The sequence below is a fragment of the Amblyomma americanum genome, chromosome 4 (genome assembly GCF_052857255.1).
Source record: "Amblyomma americanum isolate KBUSLIRL-KWMA chromosome 4, ASM5285725v1, whole genome shotgun sequence".
NCBI classification, from domain to species: Eukaryota; Metazoa; Arthropoda; class Arachnida; order Ixodida; family Ixodidae; genus Amblyomma; species Amblyomma americanum.
This window is the reverse complement of record NC_135500.1, coordinates 63,851,744-63,878,471: the sequence shown is the minus strand read 5'-3', so window position 1 is coordinate 63,878,471 and position 26,728 is coordinate 63,851,744. Positions and strand designations below refer to the sequence as shown.

The window sequence follows — 26,728 nt, the reverse complement described above, 5'->3', positions numbered from 1 at the left end:
TCCAAGCTGGCACTGCTTGGTGCTGGCGAGTTCGATACGTCCGTTTTATGGCCAACAGCAGTGCAAATATAGGGTAAAAATTGTATGTGTTTGTTTAGCGAGTAGTTCTTAATATCTGTGTTCATTAAATCAAGATTCGACTTTGCTAATGTGAGCTAGATGTTGGCCCAATGGATGAGTTTAGCATGGGTGCCCTGGGGGAGAAAGTGTACCAGTGGCAAACTCATATGCCGCCACTGGACGATGGAAGCTGCACTGAAACCTCCAATTTCCAATGTATCGAACAGTAAGATGAGAACTCCGTGTAGAAACCAAGAAGAAATGGGCATGCACCAGGCATGTAATGCGAAGGCGAGATAGCTGACTGCTGTTGAGGGCAACAGCCTGGATTCCAGAGAGGCAAGCTTAGCAGGGGGTGTCAGAAAGTTAGGCGGATGGACAAGATTACGAAGTTTAATTGGAGAGGTATGTGAAAGGCCTTTGCCCTGCAGTAGGCATAGTAACGCTGATGATGAGACCGGAACTTGGTTACGTAAGTCCTTTTGTGTTTCTGAACATACTGGCCATTGTTTTTAGATTCTGGAATACCATGTCTGAACCAGTATGTATGCCAGTGCTTAACACCGTCAAGGTTTGGAATCGCGTGTCAGAAAAGCACGTGTGAGTTAAAGTGTGTGTTCCTTTTTAAGGGGGGACGCGGGTCTTTGCGATCAAAAAATGATGAAAAAATCGATTTTTCAGTTTTGTCACAGTTGGACGCACGGCATCATTTTCTATCTTATTGCCAAGTTTGGTGGCCCGCAACCGCATATTTTTCGCAAAATCGCTGATTAAAGATGAAATCTCGACAGAACTGCTTGCGAAAAAACATCGCAAAATGCCCATTTTGCGGCGCCTGTCGCATGAGAAGCACCCTTTGCAGCGCTGCAATCTTAGTCTTGTTTGAAAGAGTAACGCCTGAGCTTTCTTTTCTCGCCAAAACGAAAGACCGATCACGATTCGCAGGCAAGAACAAGACTGAAAACAAAGAAATTCAGCCATACTGTTGGCTATATGCAGTCACGTGGCAAAATCGACGTCTCCTATTGACCGGCACCATTTTCTTCGGACGCTCGGTGCTTGCATGGGTGACGCCATTTTGAAAATACCACCACGGAGATACCATACCGGAAATTCCACAGCATGCACAAATTCGGCAAGAAACGAAGAAAACGTCGCAGAAAGAATGCCGAAGCCGCGAGTTCGTCGCCAGCGATGCCGACCAGCCGCAGCGGTGAGCCAGAACATCAACCGGTGGATGAACCGACCTTTGGAACCGTTCCGCCGTTCGCCTCGGGTGCGGTGCTCGTCGTAGCGACATTGGAAAGCGGCGAAGAGCTGGATGATGGTCTCATCGCACAAGCAGCGATTTCAAGAAAAGAGAGTGACGTGCCGGAGCGCGAATCGACGGTAGTGACGGATGCTTTCACGCCGAGTGCGGCGTGTGCCTTTGACACGGAGCAACCCTCGGACTCGGGCGAGATCGGCAATCGGCGGCAGCGGGTTCGACTCGACACTACGTTTTTGACCCGTGCTGATCACGAGCAGTTACAGAAGGATTCCGATGATAAAATCGCGAGCCTAACAGCGATTTCTACTAGCCAGAGGAAGATGCGGACGCTTGGGACAGAATGCACAGCTGACGACCCGCCGGCGTCTGCAGCTACCTACACTATCGTTGATTTGGCGGCGATCAACAAACTGCTCCAATATACTGTGTGCCGTACTTGTGGTGGGGACGTTGCCATCACGAAAAACGGCACGGAGTATGGGATTGCTGTGAAATTGTGCACGGGGTGCCGCAATTGTGGAAGTATCGCCAGTGAATGGAGCTCTCGGTGGGCAGACGGCAATGCGAAGTGCAGGCCGTTTGAAGTGAATATTCTCGCAGCTCGTGTTATGCAGAGCACTGGTAACGGCCAGACTGCCCTCAATGACATTTTTGCAGCAATGGGTGTGTCCCATAGGGGTCTACACCGTAAAGAGTTATCAGGGCTTTTTGTAAAATAAGTTGAACCCAGCAGCAACAAGGGCTGCAGAAAAGATGCTTGCCAGCTGTGCCTTATCAGTGAAGGGCCTATACAAGGAGCTGTGCTTTGACAGCCCTGGAAATGTGGCCGTCTGTTTTGATGGCACGTGGCTGACCAGGGGTCACGCATCCCATATAGGTGTGGGCACAGTGATTGAACTCTTTTCTGGTTATGTTTTAGATTATGTGGTTCTGTCCAACATTTGTGCAGGCTGCACATGTGCACCACCAAAGGAAGACCCAGAGTATGAAATCTGGTTGTCTAATCATGAATGCCAGAAAAATACTGACAGTAAATTGGGTCACATGGAAGTCGAAGCTGCCGTCACTCTTTTTGAGCATTCGCTTTCACGTCATGGCCTGCGCTACACAGTCATGCTTTGTGACAGTGACAGCCGGTCATTCAGCGCTATTCAAAAAGCTAACGTATATAGATACATACCAGTCAGAAAAGAAGACTGTGTTAACCATGTTAAGAAGCGCATGGGGACTGCATTGCGCAACATCGTGAACAAGCACAAAGGCAGAGGTGAATCGCTTAGTGGAAGAGGCCGCCTGACAGGGGACCCCATTGAGAAGCTTTCAAAACATTATAGCTGGGCCCTAAAGTCCAATGTAGGTGATGTGGATAGCATGCAGCAGGCGGTAATGGCTACCTATTACCATGTTACTTCTACAGACATGCTGTCTGATCATAGTCTGTGTCCAAGTGGCCCCGACTCTTGGTGTAAGCACAACGCTGCTGCCGCCAGAGGAGAAACACTGCCTAGCCACACTTACAATCTCCCTGACAATGTAAAAAAGCACTGCGTCCGGTGTATGAGTGCCTATCTGATAAGGATCTGCTGAAACGCTGCCAAAGGGCAAAACTCAAAATGCGAATGAGTCCTTACGCTCTGTTATTTGGTCACTCATTCCTAAGGACACACATTCCTCATTGTTTGCCGTAGAGTCTGCAGTGGCTGAAGCAGTGATGCGCTTTAATTCTAGAATAAAGCAGGCATCTACACACATCCTTCAAGAATTGCACTTAGTGGAGAACTGCGCCAGCTCTAAGAGAGCAAAAGAGAAGGACTCTCGAAGATTGACAAGCGCCGAGAGAAAACGTGAAGCCTCGGACACATTTTTGCAGTCGGCAAAGTGACGTCAGTGACAAAAGCATGATGAAGATTACTCGCCAGGTGCCGTCTAGGCTATTTGTTTTCAAGAATAAAGCATGTTAATGTGTTTACTGTGCTTCAGTGTGTTGCAGTTAGTTTTTTGTTTTTTTTAGTCACCGTACCAACTTCTGACAAGGCTTTCTTGGCTTCCATTCAACCGATTTTGACCATGTTTGCGTGGTTTGGAAGCTGATTGTTTGCTGTTTGCAATAAAACCATCAAACATAAGCTTAGGTAGCTGTGAAGTTTTGGAAAACAGTTAGAATATAGCATTGTTTTCTAAGCTTTCCGTATGTGAAATTCAAAGAGCTGTAACTTCGGTTCTAAAAGAGATAAAACAGTAAAACTACTCTTATTGCAAACCTTTATGAGAGTAGAATCTACTGGAATAAAGCTTGGTTAGAAGGATGCAGCCAATTTTTTCCTAATGTTGTCAGAAAACTTTGATATTTTTTAATTACCAAATAATGGCAGTATTTACAAAAAATTTGAGACCATATTTAAAATCAGGACACTGAAATGCATCAGCCCTTAAGTTTTCGTTTGGCTAAGATTAATAAAAAAAAAATTTTTCAAAGACCCTCTTCCCCCCTTAAGTTGTAATTACGGTGAAGTGGCCTTTTGAGTACACAACAAACCAGCCACTGTTGAGGAGTACAAAAGTCGCCTTGTGGCACAACTGCTTGTGTACTTTAGGCCAACGGCCGTGCTAATGCACAGACTTGGAAAGCTAGGCATCCAGACTGTTCAGCTACATAATGTTTTATCTGACCTGGAAGCAACTTGTAACCAGTGCATACGGCATAGCTGATTGTTGTGACATATGAGCATGCTCCAGCAGGGATGTGATCATGTTTATTTTCATGGTTTGTTTAAGGTGCGATACAATCCTTTTCTTTACAAGATGAAAGTCATTTTGACCACTCGTGAGTGCTGCACTGCTCCTGTTCGCCGCAGTGTCGTTTCTGTGAGTGGGCAGTCATCTCATTGACTGCAGAGTGCATGCACACCAAATGTAGAGGCCATTTTTTTGTGGCCATGGTGAAGACTGTGGCAGTGTGGCACATTCTTGCACCGATATTTGTGATGTACGTATGCTAACTGCAACCAAGTCCTGCATCTAGCGTTTGTCGCATCTGTGGTTCAGTGCCATGGCCCTAAAAGTCCTCTGTGATGGCGATGTTGCCTTGCTAAAGAAAAGTGTTTGTTATGCTCAACTACATAATTGTAATCATGGCCGAGGTGCAGTTAGGATTGCAGGGTCTGCCTCGCTTGTACATTGGTGGTTGTCTTAAACCCTGTGCTGACTGCTCACTGGCTGTATTCATTCCACGTTTTGTGTGGTGTGACTTGCAGTGCCAAGCCGGGCTATGTGGAGTTTGGCAGGTGGCGGGAGCACTGGGCACGCAATGCCCGCTCGGAGGCCTCCCTGCGGCGCTTCATGGCCGACCAGGTGCTGCCCTTCTGGACGCAGTGCGGCCGCTGCCACAAGTGGCGCCGCCTGCCCAAGGGCGACGAGCTCACGCCAGACTTTGTTGACTCCTTCACCTGCAGCGACATCCCCTCCTACGACGACAGCACGGTGAGGGAATGGGCCATCCAGGCTAGTGTGCACCTCAAAGTGTGGTGGTGGCGTGCTTCATAACTGGATTGATGTGATTGCATGCAAGTGTGTCAAAACAGGCCTAAAACTGTCAATCACATTTCTTACAATGCATCTTGGCTTGCGAGCCTCATTGTTGTCGTAACCAGCAGAGCTATAGGCAAGAAGAGGATGAAGAGGTGGAGAAGGGGGCAGCGGTGGAAGAGAGAAGGCTGGGTGCAGTGGGGTAGGAGGGGTCACTCTCAGTTTGCACCAGCTGTTGCTTAATGACTCCCTAAGCGCATTTACAGTTAGCCGTCATGCTTGGAATGTGCACCACCACCGCGCCTGCGCAAAAGTGACTGTGCGTGATGCGGTAGCAGCTGCTAATAGAGTGTGAAAGTTATGCAGGCAACGCTTGCAGGGAGTGCCGATACCTGAGGAAAAACTAAAAACAGCGCCATAACGACAGACAAGAAGATGGGCGAGTGCTGTTTTTGGTTCTTCAATGATGCACCAGCTCACTCTGTTGTTGGTTTTTCTGCAGCTGACAAAAGAGCCGATGCCACGCACACAGTTTCTCTGTGGCTCTGTTTGATGCATGTAACGTCTCCTGGCCACATATTTTACCAGCTTGTAATGCGGCGCTTCATCAGTTGTGCTCAGGGAAAGCTATCAAATCTGATAGATTTCTCGAAATAAACTTTGCTCGTAATCATACACTGTCTATTGAGTACATTCTGTAGCTCTTCTGGGCTCAGTTCACGACAAAGTTCTGCTCGCGAAACATATTTTTCCTCAAATCGTGAATTTTGTTGCAGTGGGATTAGCTACAGCAGACTCCCTTTAATAAAAACTTGAAGGGACCATGAAAATGGGTTCGTTTTATCAGAAAACAAAAAAAAAGATACCGTAGGTGAGCATGCCAGGTGTGTCTAAATACAGTAGACTCTCATTAATTCAAACTTCAAGAAACCAGAGATTTTTGCCTGAATTATCAAGAAGTTTGAATTATCGGAAGTGCACCTTGATGTGATCCAAGACTGAATGCAATTTGCTGTATAAATATCTATATATACAAATATTATTTTGGATCTATTTCTGTATGCAATTGTAGCTAAATGGTTTAGCACAACATAAAACATGGGTGAAAGGCAGTGATAAGTTGGATTTGTCAAGCGTGGTCGAAAAAAGTTATTAATGTGCTCAGTTCGCAATCCTCAAGGGATGAAAAAACGTCGGAATCATTTGAAGGTTGATGAGTTGAATGTCTAAAAGAAACGTCGCTGAAACTGTTTCGCTCTGCAGTAAATTTAATTGATGAAAAAAATAGGTTGTGGTCATCTCCTTTCAAGTGAAAAACTGCGCAGCAGTGATGGTTTTTGGCCATTCCGTCATTTTTTAGTGCATGCCCACTGTCGGGAATATCAAAGCAGAACTACTGCAGTAAGGCTTTCCGAGGCCTTCTTCACATGTGCGACACAGTAGCAGTAAAGCCTCCTCGCACACAGCGGTGTTCACATAAGGAGGCTTCACCACACAACGAGCAGATCGTAATGAGCGCACATTATCGACGCACAGGGCCGCGCGAACAGACGCGAGGGGAATGCACATTTGCACCGGAACAACGAGATGACTTCTTCTAAAAGAGAAAAAAAAAACTTGGAGGACGCTGAAGCTTCGCCTTTAAGAGCAGAACGCGACAGCGTTTTCTGGCTGCTGCTGCTTATAGGGGCCCCAACCTTATAGGGGCGCGCAACGACAGCACCATGCTCCTCTTGGAGCGGCGGAATTCTGAGGCATTGATCGGGTGCGACGGCGCCGTGGCGCTCTGACTGGCCGTGTTCGCATGCTGCGCACGCTTTCTCTCTCCGCGAGCTGCTCGCTCCAGTGCGCTCGTCTCCTGGCGGGCGTGGCGGATGTGAGCACAGCCTGAAGACTGCACAGTGCGCCAATTATGCCCATCAGTGGGCAGTTTTTATGCGGTGATCGAAGTGGCACGCGGCACCGTGGTTGCCTAAAGGCGGGGAAGCGTCTTGCTTGACTTGCGGGCTTCCCTGGAATGATGCATTTGCTTACTGCCGTGTGTGCTGTCAACAGAAATTACCCAGGTGGCAGGGATCGTTCAATGCGAAGTACCGGTGCATTATCGAGCGCTGCAGTATTGATTAAAAAATAGTACTAATGACCCATGACCTGCGGCAACAGGAGAGAGCGCTGGCGGGCAGTTAATACATGTGCACTTACTCGGCCGAACCAATGTAAACTGGCAGCGCATACAACTGCAAAGGCGAAGATGGCAGACACCATTCGACATGTGAACTAACCTTGTGTCGGACACACGCAGTAGCAGTGTGGCTCTGCAGATTACAGACCACGGACTACTGACCTTATGCGGCCGCGCAATAGTGTTACGTGCCCCGTCAACGCGCGTCAGAACTGAGTCGTGCCAGTGGTTTGCGAGTTTAACATCCCAAGGCTGTACCTAGATTGTGCGCAAAGCCGTTTTTGAAGGGCTCCGGATTAACATATTCTTTTTGGCTATCAGTATCGTAAATATGCCATCTGCGATAACTACGACTATACGTCAGAAGCGCCCAGGCAAGCGCGACAACTGTAGGAATGGCAATGTGTTACCATATTCAAATCAAATCACGAAACACAGTACATGCCCACGAGATGAGGCAAAAGGAGGCTAATAGCATACTTCCTGATGAGGCCTAACACCGGATTACACATCAATGGCAGAAGGATGTACAAATCCATTTTTCTCAAAAAAGAAAAAATGAAATAACAAGATATATAAAAAACCAAATCAAATACCATCAATTTATGTTTTGACATGGTTAGATATTAAGACAGATGGCATTATAAACACAGAAAAATACAGCAGTAACGCTACAATTCATGACACAAAAGGAAAGATGATGGGGCTAGGGAAAACTGCATGTCATAAATATTTGCTGCATCAGGAACAAGTGAAATTAGCAACTTCATTTCTTTTTTAAATTGAGAAATAGCTTTGCTGGTTAAAGCGTCATGGATTATTGAAGGGTAGGCATTACATGCTGTAGTAATTGGGTTATCTGTGTGTTGGGTGCCGTAATTAGTCCGATCGCGAGTGGAGATAAGAGAAGTAACACGTCGATTGTAGTCTATATTTCTGCCCACTTATGTTTGTCTGAAAGATGTGATATCCTGCTTAATTATCAGAAAAATATGTACAGTACTCACGGATTGAAATAGGACATTCGGAGCGCTAGCCTTGCAGTGCCACGCAGGCATGTGGTAAACCACAGGCCGGCTGATTGGCTACTGGAAGGAACAATTCTGCTTTGTAGATCTTCTCCCTCTCACGCCATACCACAATGCACCACCTTGGTTCCATGAGCGTCTACGGGCGGCGCTCCATGAAGCGACGGCCACGCGCTCCGAATGTCCTATTTCAATCCGTGAGTACTGTACAACAGAATACTTACGACGCAGTGGGAATGGAGGAATATGGAAGGCCTGAAATAAGTGGTCACCCGCAGAAGGGTCTGGGGAACATAAGCGCAAAGCTCTTTTTTGTAAAGCAAATAATCTGAGTCAGATTTGATGCATGTACCCCAGATTAAATTGCAGTATACCAGTTTAGAATAAATTAGAGAAAAATACAACTGCCTTTTAGTCTGCATGGGCAACAGGTGCCTGATTCGATTGAGCACACCACTAGATCGAGCTACATACAAACGAACATAATTTACCTGGTCATATCAGCAGTACGCCCATGCTAGAAGTCTCCAACTTCAACAGAATGGGATTCATTAATACGCACCGAGATCGCAAAATGCGGTTTCATATTTCGCACAAATCTAAATGCGGCACGATTCGACCTGTGATACTGGGGTGAGCAGCCTAGCACCAAAGCCATTGAAACACCGCGGAAAGAGAAAAGGTAGCAGAAACGTGTGACCAGCACGCACGGCGCAAGCAAGCAGATAGAGCTGAGCAGCCACAATTTGAAGGTACAAAGATAAAAATTAACACGAAACGCATTCGTGCTGCAGTTTCGTTGGAATGTAGGCTTTAATTTGAGCTTTCACTTCGTACACCACGTGGTAATGCATTGTGGGTACAACACTAGGCGTGACGAAAACAGCGCCCTTTTGGCTGCTTGCTTGACGCCGCGCACATGAGCTGCTCCATCTCTAAAGCACGAGAGCGCGCGCAAAATTTTCGCAATACTGTAGCCGACAGGTAAATCGGACTCCATTAATTCGGACTTGTAGGATATTTCGGACCTCGATGAGGCACCGTCAGTCACCCCATAGAAGCGCATATATATTCGCGACGGATATTTCGGACTTCAGAAGTCCTAAAGTTTGATTTTTCAGACTAATTTCAGTCGCCTGCGGGCCAAAATCGGCCATCTTGTCGGCTTTTCGCCAGCGCAAAAGGCGCCATCTTGGATTGAGATGGATTTTCGCTGCAGTTGGATTGGCTTGACATACTTTCGGTACCTCATTGTTGCCAGTAAAGGTCCCTGCGATCTCCGACACTTCGAGGTGGCAGCCGGATTGTCATCGCCGTCAACTTGCTTTTGTCGCCGACGTTGTCACGGGCAGTTATCGCTTGTCCCATACGTTGAAAATTGGTTGTTGGGGGAAGGAAATTGTGCACGAGCTATCTCACATCTCGGCGGGAAGGGATAAAGGACAGACTGAGAAGACAGAGGTGCCGTAATGGAGGGCTCCGGAATAATTTCGACCGCCTGGGGATCTTTAATGTGCACTGACATCGCACAGCACATGAGCGCCTTTGCATTTCGCCTCCATCGAAACGCGGCCACCGCGGTCGGGTTCCAACGCGGGTACTCCGGATCAGTAGCTGAGCTCCCTAACTACTGAGCCACCGCGGTGGGTCCCATACGTTCGCCATTCGCCGTTTCGTCACTCGGGTTTATCTGACCGCATCGACCGAGTGGCGCTCAGTCTTCACGAAGTTGCATCTGTTCGCCGTTTTGTGATTACGTCCGCCGGTTCCGCCGCTTTGAAAGGAAAGTGCCTTATCTTTGCGTGTGTTTGACAAGCGGTGTGGTGTACACTCGGTTTGTGGACAACATGGCCCTGCCGGGTCCGTCAAAGAAGCGTGGGAAGTATTCCAACTAAATGTGGCGACCTTTCTGTCTAGCGTGTACAGTGAAAGCACATTTTTGGCGCAAATACAGGCGCAAATCATCACCAGCAAGAGAAATTTTCCGCAAGGTAAAATCAGTGACATTTTTAAGCCGATATCATCTGAATAAAGTGATTTTTTTTGTACTTCACGGATTTTTCGGACTGTTCAATTATTCGGACCATTTTTCGGGTCCCTTCGAGTCCGAAAAATCGGTCGGCGACTATTGTCAAAGTGCGAGGAACACCCCCGAGCGGGCGCGCTCTTTTCTCACAACAACGTCTATGCACGAGTGAAGAGAGCATAGCATGCCCGTAGCAAGCTCCTCTCACAACGGCGTTGAAGCACGAGCCAGAAAGAACGAGCGTGCATGCCAAACTTTAGCTTCCTTTGCATGCGAGCGACGCAGACGCACACAAGTCATTGGCGAAGCTCGCCGTCTTGCCTGATCAATTAGAGGAGTCGCTCGCAGACGGCGCTGTTCACTGGTGTCGGCAGCGCCCTCTGGCCCAGGTTGTATCCCCTATCAGCAGCCGCTATCAGCAGCCACGCGTGGACATAGGGGAGGGGGGGGTGCTGGTTCTGCACGTTGATGGTACAGCGACGAGCAGCTGCTCAATGTCAGTACGAAGAGCAATGTGGCGGAGCTGCGGCAGTGTCACGGATCTCTCCGGAGAACACTCGGACCGAAAGAATGGACTAGGCGACGGGTGTACCCACACAAACGCACATTTAATACACCCTACGTGGCACACACACTAGAATACAACTAACAAAACTGACACAAAACACAGACTATAAATACACACGACCCGGGCACACTGCTACTAGCATCTACTACTAGTGTTCTACTATTAGCGGACGGCGTTCGTGCTCACGGTTCGTTCGGTGTGGCTGCGGCGTTGTATGGATCCAGTAGGCGGCGTCGAGGCGGCGTTCGCCGTGCTTGGGCTGGCGTCGCTGGCGGTGCTCGACGTGCTCGGGCTGGCGTCGTTGGCTGCGTCGTACAAGCTCCAGGTGCAAGCGCCCGTGGAGGTGATGCCGGTGTTGTTGGCGTTGGGGGCACCACCCGGGTGGGTTGCAACAGCGCTGGAGACACCCCTGGCCGTAGCAGGTGGTAGCGTCCTCTGTTGACTCCCCAGAACGGGCTCAGGCACGGCAGGAAGTCCACGATGCGTAGTCGTAGAACGCGAGCTCACCGGAGCAGTAGCCAATGTCGCTCTCTTCCAGCCAAAGTGTCCCTGACCCGCCGGAGCCTCCGCTTCTCTGCTGTTCCCCCCCCGTGCCTCGCTCTCGCTCGCCATTTTATAGCCTCGGTGTTAGTCCACGTAAGCCTTGTCGTCGTCGTCTTCTCTTCTCCACCAATCATCTCTCTCCACGTCACCATATGCTTCTCCACCAATCATCTCTCTCCACCTCAACGAATGCTTCTTCTTCCTCTTCTTTATTCTTCGGTTAATTCACGTCGTCTTCTTCACACCTTTTTCCTTTAAAATTTAATTTAGGCTCCTTAATATATGTGACAGGCAGCCAGGCAGCAGAATGTGGCAATGCCGTCGACAACGACACTGGCTTTTCCGCCTCACAAGCTCCTTAACTCTCTCGCGTTAAAAAGACCAGCAACACACTAATTGGCGTTAGAAACAGCACGCAGTAAAGCGTGGGCATGGATCAGGCTATGCGTGAACTGCTGATATGAGATCTGGTGCACAGGTGGGCAGGCACTGTGGTTCCCTGCCTTATCTGCACCGGCAAGAAAGCTTTCCCCCTATAAGTCACATTCCTGGTAGCCAGCTTTCCGGCATGTTCCCGCAAAAGTGTGTGAAAGCTGTCTTGTGAGGGTGTACAGTCGAGCCCACGTATAACGGCCCCTCTTAAGACGAACTTTCGCTTATAACGAACGAGACCTGCGCGACCGTCAAAATATACATTTTTTCAATGGCACAAAATCACACGTATAACGAACGCCATTAAGCCCTGCTGATCGGTTACAGCAAATGGACGGCGTAAACCCGGCGCCGCGATGCGAGATAACCTGCTTCCGACCCCTTTGTGCGCCCGGCGCGCGTCATGTTTTGCCGAGCCTCATAGCATGCGAACTGCCCGCCCTGTTTCGTGCCGCTCTCGAGCGAGCTACCTTTTCCCCGCCGATGCGTCTTCCAAGATCGCCCTCCCGCCCCTCCTCGCAACTCCGCTCCCCTCTCCTCACTCTCTTGCAAATCCATGTGTGGCCTCCGCGATCAACCGCGGCACTGCTGGTGCCGATCGTGGAGGCCACGCTCCGTGAAGCAGGCCTTCCTTGGGAGCCAAGCGGTGGCTGCACTGACGCTCATGGACGCCCCTCATTGGTTTCTCCGCTGACGCTGTGCGTCTGTATCTTTAGCTTGATTGGCTTGATTGCCGCTTGTGCACGTTGCACGTCTACCCCATCATGCGCTTTTGTCACTCTTGTTGCGGTGCAGACATTTCGTTCACTTCGTTCAAATCTCGGGGGCCCTACGGGAACGCCGTGCCCATTTACATTGTATTCAGCGGTAGAGATGATTTAAGCGGCCTGGGTGGAGGTGACGGCCACTGGTGAGCGGAACTGCTTCCGCAAGGTCGGCTTCGTCGACGCAGTGTCTGATGCCGAGCCTGATGCTTTTGAAGACGATCAGTCCAGCGGCGATTTATGGCAGCGCGTCATCGACTCCGACATGGGGGTCATGACATTGGTTGGAATGATTTTATTTCTGTCGGTAACGACGCCGAGACCGCGGAACCGTGCATGGACGAGGGCATCGTTTCTGAAGTGCGGGACGAGAGTGACACGGAGGGATCGGATGATGATGCAACTTCGGAGCCAGCACCCATAAGCGCACCTGTAGCAATGAGCTACATAGAGAGCCTCAGACAACTTGTCTATGCCAAGGGCCTCGGCGATAGCACGCTTCTGCTTTAAATAAACCAGAGACCTCCCTCATTGGATCTGCGCTGTAAAAACAGACGTCCATCACGGACTTTTTCGCAAAGAAAAAATTTTGTGTTTTGACAAGCAACTGTCTTTAAAGCTGTAGTCCACTTACTACGAACTTTGGGATATAACGAACAGACGCCGCGTGATGCTCATGTTCGTTATTAGCGGGCCCGACTGTACTTTCATGCATAAAACCATATCGTAGCTTTTGTTCCCTTGACAGAGCCGTGCTGATGCCTTGTGAGCGCCATTGCACGGGGTTGCCGTGGTCTACATTTGCTGTGAAAGTTCATCTTAACGGAAGCACACGTGAAACAGCTAGCCTTAAGCTGATGTTTTTTACATTGACCCATAAGGGAAACTGACTAAATGATCTCACATTGTTCATTTTATGTGACAGTGTGTCTTTAACTGAGTTCGTCTTTACGGAAGTCTACTGTGTATAGTGTTAAACCTGGAGTCATTGTTCCTTTTGTGGGCCTTATGTCTTATGATTTATGGTCTGTAATGTCAATAATGAAAGAGTCCCCTTTGAACCTTTCACCTGAATAAAAGTATGGTCGGTGTGCCCCCTAGCAGTGGCAGGGACCTTCTTTTGTTCATTGCTTTCAGTATGGTCCGTATTCTGAGTTTGTGTCACAGTCAGAACCGTTGTAATTGGCCTCACCTGATTGGTCGAAACGCCGGAAGTGGATGTCAGTACGGTTGCACCTGTGAGCGGCAGCAGGATGTTTTGCATTGCGGTTGCCGCAGCAAAAAATCCAGCAGTGCTTTTGTCCTTTGCCAAGAAATGGAATGCGTCCAATGTGGCAGAAGAAAAATTCAGCCACAATTTTAGTTGCGCATTGGATTCCACTGTAAAGGGGTAATCAAAAGCTGCCTCATTTACCTAGTGGACTTCAATAAATAGAAGTACTAGTTCAGGTACCCTTTTCGGCACCGTAAAGACCGGACGTGTACTTAAAAAAGAAAATAATGTACGCAACTACGCATGGCTTTGCAGTGACAGAAGGTGGCTGCTGCAACCGCCAATCGCCGATGGGAAATAAAAGTCAGCTAGCTTGTTCGCATAACACGGCATTTTACATTTATCTTGAGGGGAAAAAGGAGCAGGAAATTCGTGGCATGCACTCACTCGCTGCATAATGCACGCTCGCTGCTGTGCTGAACCATCCAAATGCTGCGACGACTTTCCGTCTGCAACATCACTGAATAGAAGTTGGTGCTGTGATCGGACTGTTGTGCAGACGGTAATTTGTGTTTTTCATTCCTCTTGTGCAGGCACTGCAACAATCGCGAAGTGCCGCTGTTAGGTCGAGCTGTTAGAAAGGGATGAGCTAAAAAAAAAACAAAAACCTCTTGCTGTGTTTCTCATCATGAAAACTAACTTTCCAGGTAACTCGCGGGCTCAGTGCAAAGCCACACCACCACGGCTGTCGAGAACCACAATGGACACCAAAAAACCGCCTTTGGCATGTCAAACGTGTCGGTGTAGTGGCACGTCGCTGGCTACTGACCATCCATGCACATGATGAGCAGTTTCACGCTGCCAGACATAGCACATGATCATGATGCAGGAAGATTCAACAGCTAATAGAGAGTTCTAGAATAGCGAATGCACATTTGCGTGCAGTAAACACAAGCATTTTTCGGGACATTACGCTTTATATTAAATCATTCAGCGTGCGCAGATGAGACGATAACTTGGGTGATAGTGGTGCCATCCGGTTTATATAAAGTGAACAATTCAGATCGGTGCTCGTTAGGCCTAGGAGCTACTGAATCGTCCAACGAAATAGCATACAGGCCAGATATACCGTCCATGCAGTTTGTGTAGGCAAAATGAAACGAAGCGAAAGCGCCGTACCCAATTTATAGCCAGTTCACATGCTGAAAAACACAGTAACACAGACGAGTTCACTTCAGAGCGAGAGGCTCCACTTGAGAGCATGCTGCCATGTTGGCTGTTATCTCATTGGGGTCCTGAAACATCTGTTACAGAGCGTGCACTATTCGTGACGTCTCCATCCCGTTTCTTTGACCGTTTTCACTGCATCTGAAACACCGCATCCACTTCCGGCATTCCGACCAATCGGGCGCGACTGCTGTGGCCGATTGTGATGGTTTCAATTATGACAGAAGCTTGGAATACGGACCCAGTGACATTTAGGTTTTCGCACCCCTTTTGCCTTGTGCCTCTCTCGTCCTGACCACCTTCTCCCTGTCTTGCAGGAGGACACCAAAACGGACGAATGCTCTGTGCCAGAAGACCCGGTGAGTGGCAGGGCAGCATCAGTTCGCAGCCTGACATGCTGAAATTATCTGTGTGTTGCCTACTTTGCATTCATTTTGCTCTTTCCTTTTTCTGGCAGTTATTTGTATCCTTCGTTGCAGTGACCACCGAAGACGGGGCCGTCATGTAGGCTTAACATCTCCTCTTTTTTACTCCTCACCTTGCATTGTCTTGTTTGAGCCAGCCATTATGGATGGATTATTATGTGCTATACTCTATCTCAGTAGTTCCTTACAACACTACCAAAGCTGCAATGAGTGCGGAGGCGACAGCATGCCTAAATGTGTGGATGCGCCAAATGCTATTTCAAATCGAGCCTTAAAGTACGCTCATATAATGTAGGCTAGCTCTCGAGTCCAGTGTATGCAACTCTTGTGTAAGCTTAAACAGTGTTTCCAACAACCCGGCATGCTTCAAAGTGGATTAGTCTTTTCACTGGGCTTTTCAATGCGTTCACCAGTCATAAATAGGGCATCGGGCTTTTGTTCTGTCTCATCCCACCCACAGCAAAAACCACGTGCGATAAATCTGCTTTATTTTTTATTTTAAGTGACGGTTCTGTCACTTCTAGGTTTAAAAATGTGATGGTTTGTTGACAGAATGTTTTCGATTCTAAAAGCCAGATGGCACCACTAGGTTGAACTTATCGTTGTCTCCATTTGCATATATGGCATACAGTGGAACGCACTGCAAAATTCTTGCGTTTAGTGTACGTGAGCTTGCGTATGTTATTTTAAAACTGCCTAATGTTCCTTTGGTGTTAGGTACGTAGGCAGCATCTATTTGTACTCTTATACCTGCATACACCGTGAGCAGATGACAAGGAGCCGACACGAGGCAGAGGAACACGTTTCACACACTCACCTGATTGGCTTCCATAATGCTGCAAGGAACTTATGGAATCTTTCGTAACATGCAGGTTTTCATTACATGCAGTTTCTGCATGAAGACCTGAGTGAAAAATGCAGAATGGAAACCGAAAAGAAAAATACAGAAATGAAATCATGGGGAAACATTTGCTCTAAACCTCAGTTATTCAAAGTCGTAAACATGAAAAAACATTGCACTATTGTGTTAATAACGAGGCAGTGGCAGCAGCCACCACCATCTCCGCTGCAGCTCGCATGATGCTGCTATGCGTGGGGTAGGGAAGTGGGAGGCACCTGCCTTTTCCCACACGTCCCTTGCTTCAATCTTCCCGGCCGCCGTTGTCCTAGGAAATGTGCTCTTGTCTTTCCCTTGTGTTGCTGGCCCTCTCCACCATCTCCACTCCGCTGCTGTCAACACCGGAATCACGCAGCAACCGAGTGGCGGGGATCGGCATGCACTGCTCATCTGGTGCCTTCTTTGCTAGTACTGTTTCACGTTGCTTTTCAACTTAAACTGATGCAGCAGTGCTTGGTGTGATATCACAGAAGTGAAAGCTGCGGAGATTGCTGCGTTTGCCATGTAGAGGCACTGATAGCACTGGAGCACGACACATTGTGTCTTTGACATTGCTGTCGCGGCAGTTTGTGTTTTACCATTACATGTTGCGCTGCTGAGTTCTACTGCTGAAAGTGGTCTGTGTGGAGCTGGGTGGGTGTGAATTACAGTCTTGAGAAGGGTTTTTGGTGTGTATCTGCTGCATGGTCCGCAATCTGCCGCTTGCCTGCATGTGGCAGCAGCCCAAAAGGTGGAGCCGACTGGGCAGGCAATGCATAGCATTCAAACTTATCAAATCATTGCTGCTAGTTGATTCACAACCATGCGCAGTAGCTTTGCTTTTGGTGCTGCCCCTAATGTGCACTCACCATGCTTCTGCTTCCATCTGGGATGCTTTGCACAGCCAGTGAACATGCAGGTGGTGATTGACCTCGTAGACCATCAATGCGCACTTGTATGGAGGTTACTTACTGTTTCATTGCCACCTTTTTATTGCTTTTTGGGTCAACGTGCTCTTTTTGGGTCGGTGTCACAGGGGCTGAGGGATGCTGTTCAACCTCTGTGCTTGTTGGAAGGACGAGTTCTTCAACATTCTGTGGAGGGGGGGGGGGGTCAAGTTAATGGCATCTCCTCATTCGCTAAAACCAGGTGGTGCAGCCAGAGTTGCCATTGCCCTAATGCATATTTTGACGGCAGCACCGCACTCGTTGATGATAAATGAGTAGTCATTATATCTGTAGCCTTTATAAGCGGGCTTGACTGTACATTTCTTGCAAAGCAGGTGATGTGGCTCTGGCCACCGCATGGCCGCATAAGTGGTGCTGATTTGGGTGGCTGTGTGGTCTTTTCCCCGTGCAGAATGCAGCAGCAGCCTTGCAGCCAGAGTGGATCTGCACGCTCACACAAGCACCATTGCTGATAAGTTCACCGGCACAGCAGTTCCTGGGTGACTACTATGCGGATGGTGTTGGAATTAGTCCTTCATCAGAACACCCTGAAGGTAAGGCTTCTTTCACTGTTTAATTTAAAAGGCATTTTACTGTTGCTTTTCAGATGCCAAATTCAACCTTGCCACAGCTGTGCCTACTGTAGACTTTCCCAGCATTACCTAGGAGGGAAAGTGGCACCATGATCTGTGCGAGTTTCTTAAAGAAGCGCTTCATATACTGAGAAGGGCATACAGGGCATTGCTAGTATTGGGCAAAAACATGAATTCTACTGTACTGGAAACAGCGCAAAGAAACGCGGACCATGAAGAAACGACACACACGAGCGCTGGATTCTGCCACGAAATCGTGGCTGCAACACGATGATGTGGCTTCATCTACACTCAGCGACAGCTTTTCTTGGTAATGAAGGGTAAGCGACAGCGGTGGAACATCAGTAACTGTGTCAATCCGCCATACAGTTCAGCTGCACAACAGTGTGACTCGTTTCCTGGCATGTTGCTCTACCTGCAGTAACTTCAGTCTCTGGAAAAGCTGGTGCCATCTGTGGAACCCTCTTGTAACTAGATGTGCCTAGCAAATTTGTTGTAATCAAGAAGAATGTTTTTTTCTTGGCTTTCGATGTTGAAAATTGGCAGCTATGTTAGAAATAATGTTGTCAATATAGTACTATGTTTTAAGAGAAAACTACCTAATGTCTGCAAGTGGGGACTGTATTATGCTGCATAGGAAGAGAGGACGTGTTTTGGCTCTGTGGCTTTTGCTTCACTGCCAGAGAAGATGTCGCAGAGGATAGCCACTACAGCCGCGATGCTCTCCACAGCATGTAGAGTGAATGTTTGATATTTCGTTTGTGTGGAAATTAGTAAGGCATTCCTTTGGGGCTTGCCGCGAGAAAAGCTATACAGAAGAATCTCGGTGATACGAATCTCACAGGGTTGTGAAAAAATTCGTATCATCCCAACGAACAAAATTCTTATGCAGAAGCATGATAAATGCATATACACAGATGTGTTTACGGCTGAAGGGATTTATTCAGGGCTGTGCAGCCACAGCTTGCTACTTGCAGTGCGTACCACGCGATTGCAACCGCAACTTTGGTGATGTGCGAGCCGCGCACCGCCGCTCACTGCGAGTGATGCGTACCGCATGATTAGCGACTGCGACGTCGGCGATCTACGGGCCGTGCACCGCCGCTCACTGCGCGCGGTGAGCGCCGCGCTTAATGCTCGGTGGTGCGGTCGCGACTCGCATGTTCGTATCATCCATAGAGGCGAGGAAAAGAGTTCGGAACATTTGAAATTCTGCACATTGTACACAATGGACTCTGGCCGGGGAATTTCGCGAATTCGTATCATCGTGAAATTCGTATCAACCGGATTCGTATCACTGAGATTCTACTGTATTGTTACGACTGAATCCACGTTTTTGCCCAACACTAGCCAAGCCAAGTATGAAGCCTCGTCTTCTCAGCATGAAGTGCAGCGAAATGAGTCTCCCCTCAAGGGATGTGCAGGAAACTACAGTCAAATTTCGTTACTACGAACACCACATTAATGAATTTTTCAAATTAACGAATTTTTTAAAAATCCCCACCAAATTGCCAATGTTTTCAGTGTAAAGATATTTGAGAACTATGAATTTCTAGTTCATATTTTAGAATAACATACGTAAGTTATTCTCCCCAGTATAATCAAGGGACATCAGTATTACGAATTTGGCTAAAATTAACAGCGTCGCAAACACCGTTTGTGTGTGTAGGCTCCGAGGGCAGTAGCTATCATCATCATGGTGTCTAGCGCCAACTGCTGGCATTGTGGTTTAATGTTCAGTAGACTAGCAGGCCTAGCCGCCTTTTTCTCTTTTCTCTCTTTGTGTTGGGTGTTGATGGCCGTCCAGTCGTTGTTCGTCCAAGTGTTCTTCTCGTTGTGCTGACCTTACTGCGAAGTTCATGCGTGATTCAACGATGAATGCAGCTAGCGACGGCGCCAAGAAGAGCAGTTTTCAATGCAGTAAAAAGTGGATACACTGCAAGAAATCGATGCAGGGAAAAAGCAAATTGACCTCTGCAGACAGCGTGGCATTGCCCCATCGACAGTCGCGACCATTTTGAATGACCGAGACAAGATCCGCAAAGTTCACCGGGAGTAGCAACTTGCTCCTACGAGGAAATGGCTGCGACTGGGAAACTTTCAAAATGTGAATGAAGCTGTTCTCACATGGTTTAAAGATGCCAGACTGCAAAACATTCCCGTGCCTGGCTCAATGCTGCAAGAATAAGCGCATGAATTCGCTGATGCACTTGAAATAACTGGTTCTGACTCAAGTGTGAGTTGGCTTTTTCATTTCCGTCAAAGAAACGGAATAACCTGGCAGGTAGCCTCGGGCGAGGAAAAGGCTGCCGAGAGAGAAGGTGCGGATTCCTTGCGAAATGACCATTTTCGAGAGGTAGCTGAATCTTACTCTGAAGACGATATTTTCAGTGTGAACGAGACCTCATGTTTTTATCAGCTACTGCCAGATCGGACGATGCACTTCAGAGGAGAGCAGTGCAAAGGAGGGAAGAAGTCACATCTTCGCGTGACTGGCCTGGTCTGCTACATTGCAACAGGCACGAAAAAAATCAAGCCGCTCGTCATATGCGAGTACGCGAAGCCTCGCTGCATGACGAACGTGATGCCGGCAGCATGCGACTACCGTGTGAACATGCAGGTGTGCATGACAAGAGGCTGATGAAACTGGACAGCCAAATGAGGAAGGATTCTTTTGGTTGTTGACAACTGCTCAGCTCACATTGTTCGCTTGACGCATGGAGTTACTGCCCTCAAACAGCACGCCTTTGCTGCAACCAAGGCTGAATCATAGAGAGTGTGAAGGCAGAGTTTCACAAGCATCTTGTGCAGTGGTTGCTTATGAACCTCTGCCTAAAGCAGCTGACTGCAATAAGTATTCATCAGGCAGCGGAAGTGCCCACAGGAGCTTGGTGGAACTTGAAGGTGGCCACCATTAGCAACTGCTGGCAAAGTGCAGGGCTCCTCAAAGCGTCTGTGCAGCCTGAAAGCAACCTGGGAGGCCTGTGGGCCGAGGTTTCAAAACTGCTGCCCACCGTCTCTTCGTTCGACGACTACGTGGAGAGCGATAGCGCAGCACTAACCTCGGCTGACTTGACAACCGAGGAACTCAGTCACAGCGTTCGCGACATCTTCAGTGGCGATGACGACCCGAAGGAAGGCGACTGTGGGTCACCGAACACTGAGGAAGAGGAGGTCATATCAAACTCTGACGTTTTAGTGCACATGAACAAAGTCCGCACTTCCATAGCATGCTGCAATGATGTACCCGATGAGGTGCTGCGCAAAATGGAAGGTGTAGAGGCATTCCTAGTCGACCGTGTGTGCTGCATGTGCGAGAAGAAAATAACTGATTTCTTATAATAAGGCAGCTTTGAAGTGAGTGCAACATGTTAATTTGAGAGTTTGCTTGTCTGCTGTCAAGGTAGGTAATTTTCGTTCCTAGGTTTGACGACTGGCTTATAACTGCGTGTTTTATCACGATATTTCAAAATAACAAACGATTTTTGGTGGTCCCGCGTGATTCATCATATTGAGATTTGACTGTGGTGCCAACCACTTCTGCTGTGATTGCTGAGCGTGGGGATTGGTCTGAGGTGAACAGCTGGTGAGTGCCAGCAGTCCCAGGTGGAGGGCTCTCTAGAAATTGCCCCTGCCATCTAGCCAGGCACTGCTCTTTGTAGGGCAGGAGAAGTGTGGTGCAGCTGTCGCTTGATTTAGTTCATCTCAGAAGAGTGATCAGCACGGTGCACCTGGCAGAAAGGTGCCTGTTTGAGGCAGTGTGCTGGATGTGATTGTTTTAGGGTAAGAACGCATGGCTGCTATGGCCACCGAGGTGTTGAATGTCGCATGTAATGAACCCTTGCCCTCCTTGCAGTTCCCGAGAAGCCAGCACGGCAACAGAACGGCGTCACCAGTGACTGTTTCCTAGAGTCAGGTGAGACCCCATTCTTATCAGGAGCTATCATTTTGAAACGTTAATCGGCATCAGTTTTTGCAGGATTACTTTTCTGTTTCTCTTGTTTGTTTTGCTTAACCTGAGGTCTTTCATCTTACAAACAGCTTTGCTGGTGCCACTTCCCCATCACAAACACCACAGCACTGGCCTACTGGTCTGAGCCTCGCATGTGGGAGGTGCTGGGTGCTTAAAAGCAACAGCCACGCAGTAATACAATCACAGTTAAGAAGACCAGCACTCGGAGTTCCCAAAAATAGGTCGTCTGCGCATGTAGTTCGATTCCCCCTATTTTCTATGGCCATGTTTGCAAAAAGTTGACATAGCACCAATGAGCATGACAAAGCATCATTTAGCTAGCTAGTTCTTTTTCTCATTTCATAGCGTTGCTTATTAGAAAATATGTGATTTTGAAAATACCTACAGTGCAATCCACTTACAACGGTATTGAGAAAACAAGAGAAACCAATCGTTATAACCGATTATAACGATTTGATTTGATCGGATTGACTGGAGCCACCGCCACTGGTGCTCCAGTCAAGGGCGCACAGCGTGTTGGCGACCTTTTAAGTTTGTCAAGTTTGAGCCCCCCCCCCCCGCCTCCTTCGGTGCTTCCATCAAAAGATAAACATGCTGCAATATTATTGGAAAATTGCTTTTGAGGAAAGGAAATGATACAGTAACTGCCTCACATATCTAAGCGAAGGGAGGAAGGAGGGAGTGAAAGAAGAAAGGAAGAAAGAGTTGCCGTTGTGGAGGGCTCCCCAGAATAATTTCGACCACTTGGGGATCTTTAACCTGCACTGGCATCGCCCAGCACACGGGTGCCTTTTGCGTTTCTGAAATGCGGCCGCCGCGGTCGGGTTCGAACCCAGGTACTCGGCTCAGTAGACAAGCGCCTTAAGGGGGGATGAGGGTCTTGAAAACTTTTTTTTTATTTCTTAACATATCTTCCTGAAAATTGGCATGCAGATATATCTTTGAGTGCTAATCCCAAATATATATACAGATTTTATATATCTCATCTAGAAATGAAGATATGGCAAAATAATTTATGCCACTTAGGTCTTTTCTTACGGGCCATTATGGTGATTTCTTAATTAAAAAAACTAGTTTTAAAGTAATGCTGTCATTCTTAAGGGCCCATTGCACATCCTAAAGCTAAAGAAATTTTTAAAAAGTCATCACATAGGTCATGAATGAATAACAAAGTAGGAAAAAAAAAACAATGTGGGAGTAATTAGCTTACATCTGACCTAATTGCTAGTCTATTGGGTTTAATGAAAATTGGAAAGCTTTAGGATGTAGCTGAGGTGTTGCTGAAAAAAATGATACCTGCTTCAATAAAATCAGTCGATGCAAACATTATGAAAAGTTCCGTAAGGCAAAGGCATTTGATCGAAAAAGCAAAGCTGAGAAAATTGCATTCAAAGTTTTGCTCACTCTCCCATTTTTGTTTACTGATCATATGGAAAAATTTAATGCTTTAGCATGCCGCCCAGTCATTGCTGAACACAATAACACCAAATTTACAGAAATCTGTTCATGTAAAGATTATGAAAACCTCTGTATTGCATTGGCACCTGACAAAAAAAAAAGCTCAGAAATTCACTTGCTATTTTCTTTGAATCTGCCACACATTCACAAAAGTCCTGGGCAGTAGTCCTGGGTGCTGTCAGGCTTGTGCTTCTTGGCCATCCTCTTCTTCACCTTTTCAGCATTGGTGTGACCCTTATCAGACCTGCACAGCCTCTGTTTATCTTTTTCAAGGCTCCTACCAATGAGGCAGCTCCCAGGCCTGTAACCAAGCTGTGCTGCAACAGCTCTGCTGGTTGTTGCCATTCCCTGGTTGAAGCGAGAAACTGCTTCTTGCCAGGTTAAAAACAGGACAGTGAGGAGTGTCTAATGCGAATGTTCAAGCTTCAGCTTAGAGCGCACAACGTCTTGGCGCTCTGCCAAGTTCGCCGAGCCCCCCCCCCCCCCCCCCCCCCCCCCCAGGAGCTCTCCTCAAAATATATATAAAAAAACAAATGATGTTATCAGCGGCGGCAGCGGCTTGGCGCGCTGCCAAGGTCTGCGCTGCGCGTGCTTGTCGAACAGTTGAGCACGCGAGCTCGGTTCAGCCGCGTCCGTCTGCACGAAGCGGCGTGCGCAAACGCCGAAGTCGATGTTAGGCTTAGGTCAGCGGCTCGGCCGCTTCAGACGACACGGAATTCGAAGCGGCTTGCAGCGTATCAAAAGTCGATATTTTCCACGGCACATCCACCGGCACTGCAGAGACTTGCGGTAACACCGAAGTTGACGGCGATCGGCATTGTCCAGCCGCGTCCACCGGCGATGCTGGCGTCAACAGGGTTTGTTCAGCCGCGTCCACCGGCGAAGCTGTTGTTGGCGAGCTCAGTCCAGCCGCATCCACCGAGGGTACAGCAGCTTGCGGCATCACCGAAGCTGCAGTTCTCGACGATGCAGCGCTCTACTGATTCCATGCGCGTCTCTTTTTGCCGACTGCTTTTCGCGTGCTTAATTTCAAGCGCGCGTCTCGGGCCATCGTGACACACGGAACAAAGACACCAGGCAGGCAAATACACGCAACAGCACGAAATTCGAGGCTAAAAGAAGCGATTCAAGAGCCAAAATATCTACAATAACGATAAGGAAAACGGCAGAACGAAAACTACTAGGAAACAAAGAGGAGCACGAAAAATGACGGGCGTGCAGGCGAAAGCAGACGACGGGAAGGAGCCGTACAACGCGGCCGCGGGGGGCAAAGCATGCGTCACGGCCAATCAGAGGGCTGCGCCTCGAGGAGCGCCCGTTTTACCCAATCGGCGGCTGTCTCGCGACGCTTTCCCCCTTGCGAACGGGTGATGATAGCTCCGCTGTGCGAGGGTCTACAGCTTGCCGAGAGGCGCGAAATTGGAGAGCGGGAAACCAGCTTTCAAACGAGACCAAGATGGCGCCGATCGGTTAGCGTCGCGCGGAGCTACGGCAGCTTGAAAATGGGGCAAACCTTCGCGCTTGGCGTTCAATTTCAGCTCACCGACGTTTCTAAATTGCCGTTTTTTTCATACTTTGAGTTGGAATTCAGCTAAAATATTTTGTAGAGGCATAGTTGGGACATTAAAGACTTCAAAATCGCAATTTTTGAAAATTGCCATTTTTGACCATTTTTCGCGATTTCAAGACCCGCGTCCCCCCTTAACTATGGAGCCACCTTGGCAGGTTGCTATGGTATCTATGCTTAGCGTCTTGGCATGCTGCCAAGGTCTGCGCTGCGGACAGAGGGAGCGAAAGAGAGGAATGCGCAAGTAAAGTGAACGCTTTAAAAAAAAAAGTAAATTCTTAACCCTCTCGGGCGAAAACTATGTTTGTGTAAGACAGCGTTGCTGCGGTGGTTGTGGGGCTGCAGCCAAGCAGCTCTTCCCCCCAGCAATTGTGACAGTGATAGTTTCCAAGGCCGTAGGCAACGCTCCCTTACGGATTTCACCACGCCGGTCCAGTCGAGTTTTTACGTCATTCGCTTCAAAGTATTTTATTTTTCATCAAACTGTATGACAAATTTTGGTGGTAAACACTATCCGGGTGGCCAGAATCTCGTGTCCATTATTTCGCCGATAAATGTATCATTATACATCGCCTCCTTTTCCTTATGCACCGCGAAGAAACCTCAGCGTTTCTGCTCTTCGTATCGCGTCCCCGCAGAAGCGGCCGTCGCGGATGCTAGCGCGCCGTTCTTTTTTTCTTGGTGGTGGCGCTTCGCCTCATTGCATCGAGGCATTGCAGAGAAGCCACCACGTCGGTTGACTGTCGCAAAAAACATGCCGCGTGCCCTCTCGTTCGGCCTACTTGTGTGTTTGCACACGTGCGGTTGGTCAATAAGCGTATTATACGATCACAATTTGTCGAAATTTTAACCGTAGTAGGCTGGAAGTTGCGTTTTCCGGGAACATATTAACCAGGAAAAATATAGTGTAGTGTAACTCTATGGGATATTTTTAATGTGCACAATTTAGAGCGTACGAACCAGGAAATCGTATGAACCAGGAACGTAACAACGAGGTTTTACTGTATACGGTTTATTTTTACGTAGGGGCAATGGGAGAATTGACAACTCTATAGAATTTGATCGTTATAAGTGATATAGCGTTATATCTGGTATCGTTATAAGTGGATTACACTGTATTGTGCTGTGTGACATTTTTTTTGTGTGCCAGAAGTATTTGAAATATTCTCTCCTACATAATTTGTAGAAAGTTACTGTTCATGTAATTACTGTTCACTTCGAAACAAAACCCACTATATATGCACAAGCCAGTTTAATTGTTTTCTGCCAAGGAAACTCCATTCTCTGGTTGTTAGACTTGCTGGAGGTGCTATTTAATTTAAACAGTTGCAAAATTCCAGGGAGTACCTGGAGGCTGAGCACAATAGTAGGACATGTTTGAATTGTGCCTGCAGTGTGAACTATGCGAATGGCTGTCTGCGCCAGATGTGAAAAGAGCTGGTCCTCTTCTGGTGCAGGGCACCTCACACAACTGCTGCAGCCTTTCTACCGACCGGGGGAGCAGGGCAAGGCACTCTGCTTCCATCCGGACATCATGGAGACGTACGAGATGGACGCCTTCCCCGAGTATTCCCGCGAACAGGCAAGGCAACTCACGTGATCGTGCCACACAATAGGGGAGTGTACTTGCGCTGCTTGCGCGACCGCAAGCATAGAGGTAGATTTACCTGTCATGCTTGTTTCAGGGCTATCAGTTACAGACTGCTTGGTCATGGTTTTTTATTGCCCAGCTGTTGGGCGCCCGTTCCTGCGTTGAGCGTCTCCATCAGCCCCGGGGTAACCGAGGAAATGAGCCCATTGGAGGATGAAAGCGAGGGAATACAATGCGCAGCGGAGGATTAAAGGTGGCGATAGCAAAGAGAGAAGCGTAATCTTCGGCCAATTTTTTGTGTCTTGTGCCTTCCATGGCTCTCTTGTTATTGCTGCTTGGGACTTGCAGCATCTTGGCACTGAGCACAGTCATCACCCCAACCAGTTTAATCATGCAAAATGGGATGTGATGTGATTTCCAGGCGACATGTCACGATAAGTGATGTTGCATTTGGATGTA

At 48.1% G+C, this 26,728-nt stretch overlaps 1 protein-coding gene across 5 annotated transcripts in view; it reads left to right on the top strand.

Annotated features, from left to right (window-relative positions):
* The window catches only part of LOC144127995 (lysine-specific histone demethylase 2-like), an 85,326-nt gene that overhangs the window by 10,962 nt on the left and 47,636 nt on the right, over positions 1-26,728 (top strand). For all 5 annotated transcript variants that reach the window (XR_013313654.1, XM_077661038.1, XM_077661040.1 and 2 more), the window contains exons 4-8: positions 4,585-4,810; positions 15,156-15,197; positions 17,500-17,641; positions 21,537-21,596; positions 26,136-26,260. Coding sequence is in view for 4 of the 5 variants with exons in the window: in XM_077661038.1 (XP_077517164.1) it covers positions 4,585-4,810; positions 15,156-15,197; positions 17,500-17,641; positions 21,537-21,596; positions 26,136-26,260 (595 nt within the window). In the remaining variant the exon portion in view is untranslated. The remainder of the gene's footprint in view (positions 1-4,584; positions 4,811-15,155; positions 15,198-17,499; positions 17,642-21,536; positions 21,597-26,135; positions 26,261-26,728) is intronic.